Raw genomic sequence first — 14,549 nt, forward strand, 5'->3', positions numbered from 1 at the left:
TAAGTGGAGGAGACAGAATTCTTCTATTGACCTAGTTACTGCCTCTTGGGGAGCTGGATTACCTATACCAGGGGTGGGCAAACTACGGCCCATGGGCCGGATCTGCCCTGTCAGGGCTTTGGATCGGGCCTGCGGGATTGCCCCCCCTGTGGTGCTGCAGGCCCCGCGCCACTCTCAGAAGCGGCCAGCACCACATACCTGGAGCCCCGGGGGGCTGGGGGGGAGCACAGAGGGCCCCGTGCATTGCAATTGCCTCTAGTCACCGCCCCCTGCAGCTCCCATTGGCCGGGAACGGGGAACTACGGCCAATGGGAGCTTCGAGGGAGGTACCTGGAGGTGTGGCAAGGGCAGCACGCAGAGCCCTGTGCTCCCCCTCCCCCAGGGGCCGCGCAGGGACGAGGTGCCGGCCACTTCCTGGACAGGTGCGGCGTGGGGCCAGGGCAGGCATGCAGGGAGCCTGCCCTGGTCCCAGTGCGCACCGCTGCCACCCCGGAGCCACTTTAGGTAAGCGGCGCCGGGCTGGAGCCCGAACCCCTCCTGCACCCTGCCCCCCAACTCCCTGCCCTGAGCCCCCTGCCTGCACCTCACACCCCTCCTGCACCCCAACTTGCTGCCCTGAGCTCCCTCCCGCAGTCCACACCCCTCCTGCACCTGAGCCCCCTCATACACCCCGCACCCCTCCTCTGCCCCAATCCCTTGCCTGTTCCTGCATACCGCACCTCCCCCCACGCCCCGCACTCCCTCCCGCACCCCCAACACCCTGCCCTGCATACAATTTCCCCACCCAGATGTGGCTCTCAGCCCAAAAAGTTTGCCCACCCCTGACCTATACCAGTGGGAGAAGGCCTCCTGTCATCATAGGTAGTGTCTACACTGTAACATTTTACATGTAGGCAAGTCCTCAGTCTTTTGACTGTGTCGTGAATTAGTCTAGGTCTCTAGACCCCTGAAACACATAGCTCCTCTATCCTCCTCCCAGCTGTGGCTCTTCCTGGATCATCTGCAAGGCTAATGCTCTGTCATAAGTAATCCTGCAGGGTCAAAGCATTGGGTCTGTTTGCTGTCAGGATGTTTTAAACTAGAGGTTCTCCTTTGAGTGCTCATGCACATGTCCATTCCACTGTAGGTGTGTGTGCCTTCAGTACACTCAGGTCAGAGAGTTTTGGTTGCAGTACTGGTGGGGTGGAGGTGTGCCCTGCATATCCTTGCGCTGGGGCCCAAGGGTGTAAAAGGCAGAGCTGCTCCACCTCCCTCTCAGATCCTTCTTATCATCCATGGCAAAAGTTGGAGCTCCCCATTTCTTCTTAGAAACTTATTTTATCTTCACAAAGTGTTTTTCGCTAGCTTTTTGTAAATAGTCATAGTTGTTAGTAGTAGTACCATCCCCTTAAGGGAATTTTTTCTTTTATTGCTCTTTTGTCTGTATTAATTACGCAGAAATGTCCTGGATTCCGTGTAGCACTTGTAAAGTGACTGTGCCTGCTAATGATGTGACAGACATTCTAGCTGTTTGTTTTGTTTGGGAGAGGGGCATTCCAATACAAGTGCTCTATCTGCTTATCCTTCCCCTCCCATAAAAGAAACAGAGTGTGTTGCCTGAGGGAGCACCATCTTAAGTAGGTGATGAGATCTTCCTCAGCATCTGAGGACTCAGCTGCTTAGAAATCTGAGATACCTTCAACCACAATTGCTCTTCCTCTTCAGCCTAAAACCTCTCACAAAAGCTTTGGTGAGGAGAAATGTTTATCTCCTTCCCCAGATCGGTTGGGTTACAGGGGTTTTTCAGAAGACAAGAAATCCTCCCTTCATCACCTGAAAAAGATTTGGGAATCATGGTGAATAATCAGCTGAACATGAGCTCCCAGTGCAATGCTGAGGCCAAAAAAGCTAATGCAATCCTTGGATGCATAAACAGGGAAATCTTGAATAGGAGGAGAGAGGTTATTTTACCTGTATGTTTGGCAGTGCTGCAACTGCTGCTGGAATACTGTGTCAAATTCAGGAACGATGTTGATAAATTGGAGAGAGTTCAGAGAAGAGCCATGAGAATGACTACAGGATTAGAGAACATGCCGTATAGCAGGGGTTATCAAACTGGGGGTTGGGACTCCTCAAGGAGTCACGAGGTTATTACATGGGGAGTCGCAAGCCGCCGGCCTCCTCCCCAAACCTTGCTTTGCCTCCAGCATTTATAATGGTGTTAAATATATAAAAATTGTTTTTAATTTATAAGGGGGGTCATACTCAGAGGCTTGCTGTGTGAAAGGGGTCACCAGTACAAAAATTTGAGAATCACTGCCTTATAGTATAGACTATTTAGCTTAACAAAGACAAGGCTAAGGGGTGACTTGATTACAGTCTGTAATTACCTACCTGGGGAACAAATATTTAGTAATGGGCTCTTCAGTCTAACTGAGAAAGGTATAACAATCCGATGGCTGGAAGATGAAGCTAGACAAATTCAGACACAAAGTAATGTGTAATTTTTAAACTGTGAGAGTAATTAACCATTGGAACAATTTACCAAGGGTCATGGTGGATCCTCAATCACTGGGAACTTAAATCAAGATTGAATGTTTTTTCTAAAAGATCTGCTCTAGCAGTTATTTTGGGGAAGTTCTATGTCCTATAATATACAGGAAATCAGACTAGATGATCTCAGTGGTCCCTTCTGGCCTGGGAATCTCTGAATCTTCCACCCTGAAGCACAAGCATAAGTTCTCCAGTACGAAGTCAACAAGCTGCAAGGGGCAATCCCCAGTACCATATGAGACAGTGCTGTTGACTCTGGTACTGATAGTCTCAGTACCATTGAGATTGCACCTTCTGCATTGTCTCCTGAGGCATCAGCTGAAATGTTGCCTCCTCTCTCGGTGCCTGACATGTTGCTGGCCTTTACGACTGCGAAGGACCATTATACCTCCCGGTACTGGACTCATCACTGTTGGAGCAACTGGGACCATCTGTTCAGTCCCAGCCTATACATTCAGTACCCACTTTCAGAGACGCTACTGGTACTGCCATCTTCATTGATTCCTACCTCAGTAATGAGAGTGCCATATGAATCTACAGTTATTCATCAGCAACTGCTTTGGTACCATCTGTGGTATTGGCTTCCGCACAGGACATAAGCCTGTCTGTGACCTCAGTACCATCATCGCTATAGCTGTCTTCTTCAACTTCAGTACTACCTACCTCTACGACTTCATTATTTTCCACTGAATGCATCCGACGAAGTGAGCTGTAGCTCACGAAAGCTTATGCTCATATAAATGTGTTAGTCTCTAAGGTGCCACAAGTCCTCCTGTTCTTTTTGCGGATACAGACTAACACGGCTGCTACTCTGAAACCCGTCATTATTACCACTAGTACTGATACCAACAATGGCGTCTCTTTCAATGTTGACTGGATTTCATTGTCCACATTTGTACCATGGTACCCTTTCCTTAAGAAGATCTCTAATCTGTACTGGACTGGCTTCACTTTTCCCAAAAGACGATTCTTATATCTCTTCTTTGGATTTAGATGATGGATACCAAATTTGAAGGCATTTTGAGTAACAATGTGAATTTTAGCGCACTTAGAGTCAAGCTGTAAATAGAGAGTTGATGTAGACCTTAACTATAGTAGACTTGGTGGTCCATTACAATGCTGAAAGGGGGACTTTTTAGTAAGGGTACGGGGAGAATGGAGGAAAGGGACTCTGCAAGTCCATCTGCAGCACAGGAGAATCCAAGGTGTGTGAAGTGGCCCATTCATCTCAATGAGGTGTTCTCAGCTGAATGTGAACTGCCCATGTAAATGAATAGAACCTGAAACAATAGCTCTGAGATGAATGACCTGCTCCATGCATCAAACATGCCCATGCTCAACTCTTCTCCTCTGTGGCAGGAGTGTATTCTTGGTGCATGCCACCTGTATGCCTGTACCAGCTTCATACTCTGGGGCACATATTCCACATATCCTTGTTCATATGGTGGTGGTCAGGGAGAGGGCCTCAGGCCGGATAAGTCCACCAGAATCCAGCTCACATGAGGGTGGCATGAATGGGGGTGGATGTCAGATTCCCCTAGAGGAGTTGGGTCCCCCAGATACTGGTGCACACACACAGGTAGGGAGAGAGGCTTAGACTCTCTCCCCTAAGAGAGACATCCCCCCAGGATCGTGGCACACGCACTGGAGGAGAACATGGGGTTCAGAGGCTCCTGTTCTCCCCTAATCTCCCTGTCACTCGCCTCATGTCACCCTTCCCAGTGAGCTCGAAATGATGAAAGCCAACACAGTATGATAAACCATCTCTGTGCAGACCACTACCAAGTGCTGGGCAGATCATGGTCTGGGAACATCTGAACTAAATGCATTATAAGAAATCCAGTGTGTTCATCCTGCTTCTGTTCCACGTTGTTTTGATAAAGTATTTTGCTTTAGAATTCAAGTGATTACAAGAAGATTAATTTATTGAAGCCATGGTAGTTCTAATCACATCTAAACTGCCCTGATGCTGTAAGGTGTTATTTGCCAGCTGTTCAGAGGACTATGTGAAATGAGTTGGTGGTGTTTGGTATTCAGTTAATGGAGCTAGCACATTGTACAGGAAATAGGAAACGTAGAAGATCAGAGTTTTGCCTTTGGCACAGGTCATTTTCTGTACTTGTTTCTGTACAACTAGTTTCCCAGGAAAAGGCCATTAGAAAAGGAATCCTCATGTGACGGGATCCCTGGGGTGCAGCCTAGGACTGTGGGACTGCTGTGCCCCCTTAACTCTCCAGCCTGGATTGTCTCTCACAGTGCTTTGCCAATGACAAGCAGCAAACCCTTCCATGCATTGTTATCACTCAGCACAACTGCATGGGGAGCCCCACACCCTGCTAGATTGCATGAATGCTCCCAGAGCCACTCATGGATCACACAGAGAAAGGCAACAGTCAGATCCCACCCAGCTCCCAGCCATGTACCTCAGGAATATACCATCTTGCACTGCTCAAGATCCTTTCTTGAGCAATGCAAGTTTATTAATTGGTTCACCACTTCATCAATGGAAAGTGGATATACACTAGCCTTTGTAAACCTGAGCCAATTTACCAAGCACTTCAAGGAAACTCACTGGTAAAGATAAACAAACAAGTTTATTGATTACAGAAGATAGAATCATAGAATATCAGGGTTGGAAGGGACCTCAGGAGGTCATCTAGTCCAACCCCCTGCTCAAAGCAGGACCAATCCCCAACTAAATCATCCCAGCCAGGGCTTTGTCAAGCCTGACCTTAAAAACTTCTAAGGAAGGAGATTATAGATAGATATAAGTGATAGACTAAACATCAGAGATAGTTACCAAAGACAATAAAATATAAACAGGCAGTCTAAACTTTCAACCCTAGTAGACTGGGCAACATCTAGATTAAGCAGTTTTTCTCACCGCACTGGATATTGCAGTTCATAGTACATGGGTTTCACCCTTGAAACCTGGGCCTGTCTCCTCTGTTGGAGTCTTCAGTCTCCTGAGTGACCTTGTTGCTTGCAGCATAGGTGTGCGGAGGAGAAAGGCCAAGCAAGGGTCTGTATTCTGTTTTATACCCTTCGTCCAGGTGCTTGGACAACACAAGTCCAGGTATGTCTGGTAGGCATTACTGAGTCACCACCAGGCAAGGTTGAGCAATTCTCCTGGTGTGGCGTTGGGCAAGTGAGTCATTGCATTGTTATGTAGCTCCCTTGCTAGACAATGGCTGTTGATGGTTGTTCAATGCCTGCCTAGGCATTGGTTATCTCCCTGGTTACTGTCTTTGGGGATCTAGTATCTGGGCACTTTCCAAACCCACAGCATATTTTAGTGAAAACCATACAACACAATTCTCATAACTTCATATGCATTAGATAGATAGATAGATAGATAGATAGATAGATAGATAGATAGATAGAAAGAACAATGGGTTCCAGTAGATCATAATTTTTTCTGTGATCTCTTACAAGGCATGCTTTGTATGTAATATCACAATTATATACAAATGATGAATATGGGGGTTACAGGGTGCTCCCCTGGGGTGTAGAGAGTCACACCTCACACTATGGATTCGTCTCCACTGCAGCTGGAAGTGTGCTCAAGCTAGTGTGCTAAAAATGGCAGCTTCACAATTTGGCAGTGTATCTTCGGCAAGTTGCCTGAGTTACATATCCTGGGAGACTGGGCAGGTTTGTACTCAGGCGGCTATCCTGAGCCACTACCTGTGCTACCCCGGCTACGCTGCTATTTTTAGCATGCTAGCTTGAGCAGAACTAGTGTGTGTCTGTCTGTCTGAGCTGGAAAGCACGCTTCCAGGTGCAGTGTAGACATGTATGCTAAGACAACTTCTCATAGACTGAACATGCCTTCTAAATCAATCGCCCTCAGATAGTCCAGATTAAGTGGCGAGTCTCAGCTGATACACCATGGTCTTTGCCTCTCCCCACAGACAGTCCCAGCAAGTGGGTACTACACAGCAATGAACATTTTGTATCTTGAGTAAGAGAGACATCTTGATGCTTGTTTCAGGTGGTTAAAGTACACCAGAGTACTGTTGATTCTTACCTGGAAGATGTTATCCTGAACAGCATGGAGAGCACAGCTGAAGAACAAGCCAGGGAAGAGATTCAGAAGGTGGCTGTGGAAATCAATGACATTGCTTATGAAATGGAAAGCCGGTATGTCCTGGAGTGGACAAAGCACAGTTAGACACTGCTTTGCACAATTCAGACCCTGGCTGGCTAGCTAAGTTTATAGTCTAGGTCTGGCACCGTGGGTGGGGTAATACTATTCATAACGCTGCATAGACATGCTGCAGTTTTCATCCACTAGGGAGGCTCAGCCAAGTATGTAACAACAACTCCTAAAAATGTGCAGATATGGTGGTTCCCAGTCAAGCTCAGATGTGGCGAGGTAGGACCTATTCCCGGCAACTGTGCTGATGTGCCCTGACCACAAGATGAGAGTTTCCCAATGTCCCCCCACAAAGCCTTTACACTAGGATTTTCAAAGGCATGCAAGGGAGTTAGACACCCACACCTTGTGGAAATTCCATGGAAGCTGTCCACCTAACTTCCTTGTATTCCTTTGAAAACCCTAGCCATAGAAAACAGCTAATATGCAGGTGTCCTTTAATCTGGAAACTGGCCTGTCCTCTAAGGCTTAAAAGTGTTTAGAGCAGATGGGCTTTAAAGGAAATACAACAGATACAGGAGCCTCCTAGAAATAAACCCACCTTTCATTCAGAAGTCAAAACAAGGTTTTTTAAAAGAAACTGCTAATCTTAATGAGGTTGGCCATATTGGCTGCTCCTTATGTAGGTCTGAGCTGAGTTTATCATGTTGCGGAAAACCTCAGTATGGTGTTCAGCTTTGCCTCAGAAGTGACTGTCTTTTAGGAGCTGCCATGCCTCCAGTTCAGTCTCTCCAACCCCTTTTGGTGTTTAGCCTTAAAAATACAGTGACACAGAACCCATCCCCATGGCAAAGCAGCTGTGCATTGTATAGCCACATAGTTTTCCCCGGGTCTTTAACATTCTGCTAGTGCAGATAATGTATTCAGCCCCTGGACTGGTTGGTAGCCCCCCAAGGAGGAACTCTGACCTGAGATGTGGCATGGAAGATGGCACTGGGACTAGCCAAAAATGAAGTTACAAAAAGGAAGAAATTGGCCAATTCAGCAAGGACCCAAAGGCTAAACTGACAGACTTTGCGATCCTTTCACTGTAGAGAGACTCTCTCCAGTGCAGAAGTAACACACATCAACAGGTCAGTATAGGGGTATATAGCCAGGACTGTTGTGACATTTCTGGGTTCAACCCGGACCAATAAGGGTTGTGTCACCACCTGCCCTGCAATTCTGGGTGCCTTAAATGCTATGGTGCACAGCCCAGATGCCAACAGCCAGCGTATAAGCATGCAGGTCACACCCTTGCAACCCCCAATTTTCCCTAAAACTGTCTCCCTGCTGTATCCATTCCAGCCCTCTCCTGGAAAACTAACAGAAGTTAAGTTGGCTACTGCTTTAAAGAGATAACAACAGCAGATGTTATCTTGACTGAATTAACCACTTCAATTCAATCGAAGCACTGGGTTTGTATAGATCAGCAGTTCTCAAACTGTGGGTCAGGACCCCAGAGTGGGTTGCGACCCCATTTTAATGGAGTTACAAGGGCTGGCTTAGACTTGCTGGGGACCAGGGCCCAAGCCCAAGCCCAAGCCTCAGAGCTTTAGCCCTGGGCAGCGGGGCTCAGGTCACAGGCCACCTGCCTAGGGCTGAAGCCCTTGGTCTTCAGCTTTGGCATCCACCAGGGTGGCAGAGCTCAAGCGGGTTCAGACTTCAGTCCCCACTCCTGGGGTTGTATAGTAATTTTTATTGTCAGAAGGGGGTTGAGATGCACTGAAGTTTGAGAACCCCAGTGCAGATAAAAAGTAAAACAAGTTTATTCAGTCAAAAAAGAGAGGTTATAAGTGAGTGCAAGTATAAAGGATAAAGATAGAAGCATTACAAAAAACAGGGGCAGCGAGTTATATGGGACCGTGGTGCCGAGGCTCCAGCAAATTCAGGACCCGGGGCCCTGCTCCACCAATGTTCAGTGCTCGGTCTCTCCCCCAGCCCCGCCTGCCGCCCCCACGCACCTTCCCCAGAACATCCCTGCCTGCGCCCTGGGCAGCGGGCGGGTGCCCTGCTGCTCTGTGCTGCACTCCCTTGCCAGCCACTGCCAGCTACAAAAGGGAGCGGCACCAGCGGCAGGCTGAGGTGGTGGCACAGCTGCGCCTGCGGAGGGAGGAGAGACAGCCCTCCCCCCTCCGGGACCCACCACAGGGGAGGCGAGGGGGCTTCCTGCACCTGAGAGGGACCTAGCCCCTAGGAGCACATGCAGTGACAGTGCCAGGTGAGTGTGCTGCTGGGGGGCAGAGGGGGACCCCTCCCCTGGAGCTCGCTGCTGCCAGCGGGGAGAGGGCTGGGGGGACTGTGAAGTCCTCCTCTCTGGCCCCAGCTCCAGGGCAGACTGCCTGCATCCCAAGCTCCTCAGCGCCAGAGCCCTCCCCCCTGCACCCCAAACCTCTGCCCTAGCCCTGAGCCCCCTCCCACACCCCAAATCCCTCATCCCCAGCCCCACCCCAGAGCCCTCACTCCCAGCCAGAGCCCTCATCCCCCCACGCCCCAACCCTCTGCCCCAGGCCTGAGCCCCCTCCTGCACCGTGAACCCCTCATCCCCAGTCCCACCCGCAGCCCTCACCCAGGCACCCCAACCCTCTGCCCTAGCCCTGAATCCCTTCCACACCCCAAACCCCTCATTCCCCCACACCGCCCCACATTATGCAATATAGGGAAACTGTTAAACGTTTACTGTTTCCAGTCCATTTTTACATTATTTTAAAAAATATATATTGGCTTACAAGGCAGGTGTGGGGGGGCAGGACTTGGACCTGTTCTGGGCACCACCAAAAATTATACAAACCTGCCGCCCCTGCAAACAAACAAGTAAAAATATGCTTTCTGATGGCTAAGTCCTAACATAACAAGCTACTGTCTTTGTTTAAGGTAGTTTCTTCCCCAGTATTCCTTTTCTAACAGCGGCTGACTAGCTCTGAGTCAGGATACCCACAGAGTCCAAGGTGCTGGTTTTCCTTGTCTCCTCAGGGGAAGGATAACTTTAGGGGTTCTTTGCCCCTCTCCAGTAAACCTTTGAAAAGTATATATCTCAAAGTTCATTGACCATGCTTTAAGAGGCAGGAAGGTATCCTGGGAGTGCAGTCTCCATCCCTTGTTGACATTGTTAAGTGAAAAGAAAAGGAGTACTTGTGGCACCTTAGAGACTAACCAATTTATTTGAGCATGAGCTTTTGTGAGCTACAGCTCACTTCATCAGATGTGTACCGTGGAAACTGTTAAGTGAATACTTTTTCCCCACCTGATCTTCTAATGGCTTTGTTTACCGGGTATGCAAATGTGCTTTTCTTTGCCTTTGGTCACACTTTGCACAATTTGAAGGGGAAACACATTCAAGCAGGCAGAACCGCATTCCTTTGGAAAAAAATGTTTTTTAACTCCCCTGACATGCCTGATTTAAGCACATTTTAGTCATAATTCCAGCACATCTGTATAATTCTTTGAGGGTTGACCATAGCTATATCATGCAAGAATATTAATGATCAGCGAGTTATTAGTTTTCTGGTGACATGTTACATGACATCTTTTAGATACAGATTATAACAATAATGAGTTGGGGTACACTGAGCTGGTCAGGTCAGCTGAAATTCAGTGCTAGATACCAGGAAGTCCCTTGCCTTCTGGCATGGGGATGCTCTTAGGATCATGGCTGTGTACCGATTTTTGTGGGTAAACGGAGGCCTTCACTTTCCCTGGCTGACAATTGCTTTCACCAGCACTAAACTCACTTCAAAATAGTTAAACAATTTTTTAAAATGTTAAGCAGAGTGTGGTAGTGGTGTGGTGGGAAGTAAAGTAATAAGTGTTAATTTCACTCTCCGTGTTTGTTCTATAGCCGAACTCGTCTGCAATCAGAAGAGATTGTAGCAGAGCTGGTTTATGGTTTCCTGATACCAGAATTACAGAAAAACTCTGTCAAGGAGAAAGGTAAGGAGACCAATAGCTTTGTTCTCTTCTTAAACTATGATTTATTGGCTGAAAGGTCCATCTGCCAGGAGTTTCTGTAGAGTCTGAGGATATGTCTACACACCAAAAAAAGACCCATGACAGCTAGTGTAAGAGCCCAGGTCAACTGACTTGGACTTGTGGGGCTCACACTGCAGGGCTAAAAATGGCAATGTAGTTGTGCAGGCTCAGGCTGGAGTCTGGGCTCTGAAACCTGGAAAGTGGGGAGAGTCTTGAAGCCCAGGTTCCAGGCTGAGCTTGAAAAATTACACTGCTATTTATGTACTCTAATCTTTTTAGGCACAGTGGCTCAAATTCAACCCTAGTGTAAGCTGGTATAACTCTACTGAAATCAGTGGAGCTGCACCTACTTACGCTAGAGCCGAAATAGTCCATTGTTCCTTGAATATACTGAAAAAAGTGTTTGAATAGCACCGAATTAGTCTGAATTATTGAGTATGTAACAATTTCCCACTGACTGCAAAAGTCCCTAATCTGTAGTTAATTTATGCAAATAGAAAATGTACAAAGAAGCTTATATTGTGTTTCTTTCTCTTTGTCTTTGTTCCTTTCTAATTTGCCCAGAACTAGGAACAGATATAATGTCTTATGATTGATTTTGTGACATCATGTTTGCAGTGGAAAATCTTATGCTATTGTAGAGGGGGCATTGTTTTAATCAAGTCTGAATATTATGGCTCCATAGTTCAGAGAATGGAAGGACATTAGAAATCCATGTGTCATGATGATGATCAGGATGGAATGACGGTTCTTGATCAGGAGACTTCTCTTGCCTGGCCCATTCAGAAGATTGCAGACACGCTCCCCATAAAGTGTGTATGGACTTTGAAAAGCACATGTAAAAAATAGCATAATAGGGGTTCTATGTTTTATTGTCTCTCTCTGATTCCAGAGCAAATGTGCTCACAGTTTACCGATTAAAAATATAAATATTTGCTAACTACAAGCCCTGCAAACACATTCTGGGATTTAAGAATCATGCTATCTTCTTTCTGGCTTGTGTATCACCAACAATAACAATTAAGGACCTAGCAAACAATCTGTTGATGGTGCACGAGCTAGAATAGCTCCCTCTCTTAACTGCACAGGTTCTGTAGAGCTAACAGAGTAGTCAGTACAAACCAGTTATGGTCACTGAAGTCTGCAGCTACATCCAGGGATCAGATATGGCCACTTTTACATAGCCACTTTTCAGAGTAGATCTGTGCATTAGAGAATTACAATTAGCAAAATTTATGGCAATGAGTTATTTTTTAGACTTAAATGTAAAAAAGCCACCTTTTCATTGATATATTTTAGCAATGTACATTTAATTTAGAACACAAGAGATAACCACTCAAGAAAAAGATATGAATGTCATTGTAAATAACTCAATGAAAACCTGTGCTCCATATTCAGCAGAGGCGAAAAAGAAACAAAATAGTAGGATGCATATTGTTGCCCCTTTTCAACCTGCCTGGCTAAGTTCAGAATCCTGGGGATGTTCCAGTTGAAAGTAGAAATTGATGGAGTCTGGAATTCTTCTTCGAATGATGGTCCCTATGTGGATTCCAAATGTGCGTGCCATGCACCAGAGCTGGAACTGTTTGTAGTAGTGGTGTTTGTTGACCCGCACATGCGTTGGCCACGTGGTACATCTGAGGCTTTTGGGGTCGACGCCATTCCAGTTCCCTCTTACTGCTGCATGGCCAGAGTTTGAACCCCCTGTTCCTCAGTGCTCTTAGCCTGCTAAGAGAACTTTTTGTCTCTTTTTTCCTGTAAATAGTTTCCTCTAGTTGTATATAGTTGTCCATCATTGTTTGTTAGGTCTCCCCTTTTTTCCCCTCACGGGGTGCTCCCCATCCCAGGGCTATGCCCCAGCACGCTGGCTTTAAAAGCTGTGCTTCATGCCCGCTTTCCTTTGTGAGCGATGAACACCAATGCTGTCTCTGTTGCCTCAGCGAAGCTCACATCGTCGCCCATAGCTCCATCTGCCACTTCTTCCCATCTCGAACTCGGGAAGCTGGAGAACTTCACCTCCTCAAACACCTCATGTAGGAGACTGTGCACCCACGTGAGCAATTGGATCCAGTGCTGACAGATCAACTGGAGCACTGGCTGTTGCCCACGGTGAGCGCTTCTCCGGGCCCTTCCCATGTGGCGCCGGCGGTACTGCTGAAGCCCCACCATGTGCATAAGAACCACAGATGTGGGTGTAAGGGTGACTCCCTGATGGCAACCACCTCCAAATGCAGCATTGCCTCCCCGAGCTGTGCCAGGTTGGGTGAGAAGTTGCGCATCGAGCCAGCCGCTCCACCTCCAAAGAAATCTCGTACGGAGCCTAAGTCCACACAACACTGCATCCCGCCAGTGCCACTTCTGGCCATGGTGCATGGCCCACTGCCTTCACCCCCGGAGCTGTCAACATGGCCAGGACCATCCGGACTTTCACACCTGGTCCCACGCATGCTGGGATGCTTGTCCTCTTTGATGCCGGCGGCCGAGCTCATGCTGCCATACGCTGGTGCCCCTCAGTGCTCTGGCTCTCCAGCCGCGGTGAGGCTTCCATCTATGGCGGATGAACCTCTCCTGCTCTGGCAGCATCCTGCTTCGCTTTGCCTGTCTCCGCTGGCACTGTCGACCACTGAACCTCTCCTGCTCCTGGACCGCCACACCTTGCACAAGCCCTGCCTTTACCGAATCTGTCTTCTGATTTGGAGAGGTCCCCTGAGCTGGAACATGCCTTCTCACCTTTGTGTTCCTGTAGCCTGAACCCTCAGTGCCAGCTCTACCCACCTGTGTACAGTCCCTCTGCCGCGACATGGTTCCATAACCCTCGGGGACTGGTGATGCCTGCGGATCTGTATGACTGGCCCCACTGGGACCCTTACCAGGACTGCGGGGTACCTTCTCTGCCACATCACCAACGGTCTCCGACCCACACTGCCTCTCCCTCCGCCTATACGGAAACCCAGGGCATTGCCACATCGCCAATCCCTACTGGGGCCTCTTCGTCCCCAAATGATGTGCTCCTCCCTCATCCCCATACGAGGGCCTACTTCATCGTATGGCTGCAGCCCTCAGCCTGCAAGTGGAAGACGTTCAGGACCCCCAGAACCAATTCGTGGCCATCCTACATCCTTTGGACAGGCGTTGCGGAAAGGTGGAAACGGTACAGGTAGCAGCAGCAGAGTAGTGAGGGGGCTGTGTGTGTGGGTGTTGGGGGGAAAGGGTCAAAAGGACGACTGCTGCCACCTACCGTTAAGGCTGGGGTATAGATGCCCAGTGAGCGGAGGGTGGCACAGAAGTCCTTAAGGGAGTGGAGGAATTCATCCGTTTTATTGCTGAAGAGCTTGTAGTTGTCAAAGGGAACATCCTCTAAGGTAGTCTGGACCTCTTTCAGAAAACCGCTGAAATGAAGCCATGAATTGTGGCACAGCACCACCCTGGATGCCAGTCAGTGGTGTCAACCGTGGCTTGGAGGGCCACCTTGGCAACTAGCTTGCCCTCGTCCAGGAGGTTCTTCTACCCCAGAGGAGCCCTCGGTCCTGGCTCACAGGGTGATCCCTCTCTCATTCCCTGCACCACCAACCTACACTACACCTTCTCACCCATCTCCCTGCTCCCACAAGTCCTGCACAAGGTGCAGCGGGATTATACTATAGTCTTTCTCATAGCCCCCTCCTGGCATCACCAGTATTTGTTCACAGATCTCCTTTGCCTTTCCACTTACCCCCCTCCAATCTGCCTCCCGAATCTCCTCACAAAGGCGCACAGCCACCTGTGGCATCCCAACCCAGGCCCTCTCCACCTCATGGCTTGGTATTTGGATGGGGCTTGCATGTAGACAGGGCATGCTCTGACCCGTGTGTGACAGCCTCACTCACAGCAGACAACTGTCCACTAGAGCCTGTTATCAGGTTAAATGGCG

General features: G+C 48.4%; 1 protein-coding gene across 5 annotated transcripts in view; it reads left to right on the plus strand.

The window, feature by feature from the left end:
• The window catches only part of CFAP91 (cilia and flagella associated protein 91), a 67,626-nt gene that overhangs the window by 37,849 nt on the left and 15,228 nt on the right, over nt 1-14,549 (plus strand). For 3 of the 5 annotated variants that reach the window (XR_007352550.2, XM_048818819.2, XM_048818832.2), the window contains exons 15-16: nt 6,527-6,675; nt 10,509-10,600. Coding sequence is in view for 3 of the 5 variants with exons in the window: in XM_048818819.2 (XP_048674776.2) it covers nt 6,527-6,675; nt 10,509-10,600 (241 nt within the window). In the remaining 2 variants the exon portion in view is untranslated. The remainder of the gene's footprint in view (nt 1-6,526; nt 6,676-10,508; nt 10,601-14,549) is intronic. The other 2 variants (XR_007352554.2, XM_048818838.2) reach the window with 1 other exon arrangement.

Source organism: Caretta caretta, chromosome 1, assembly GCF_965140235.1.
Source record: "Caretta caretta isolate rCarCar2 chromosome 1, rCarCar1.hap1, whole genome shotgun sequence".
In the NCBI taxonomy this organism is placed as follows: Eukaryota; Metazoa; Chordata; order Testudines; family Cheloniidae; genus Caretta; species Caretta caretta.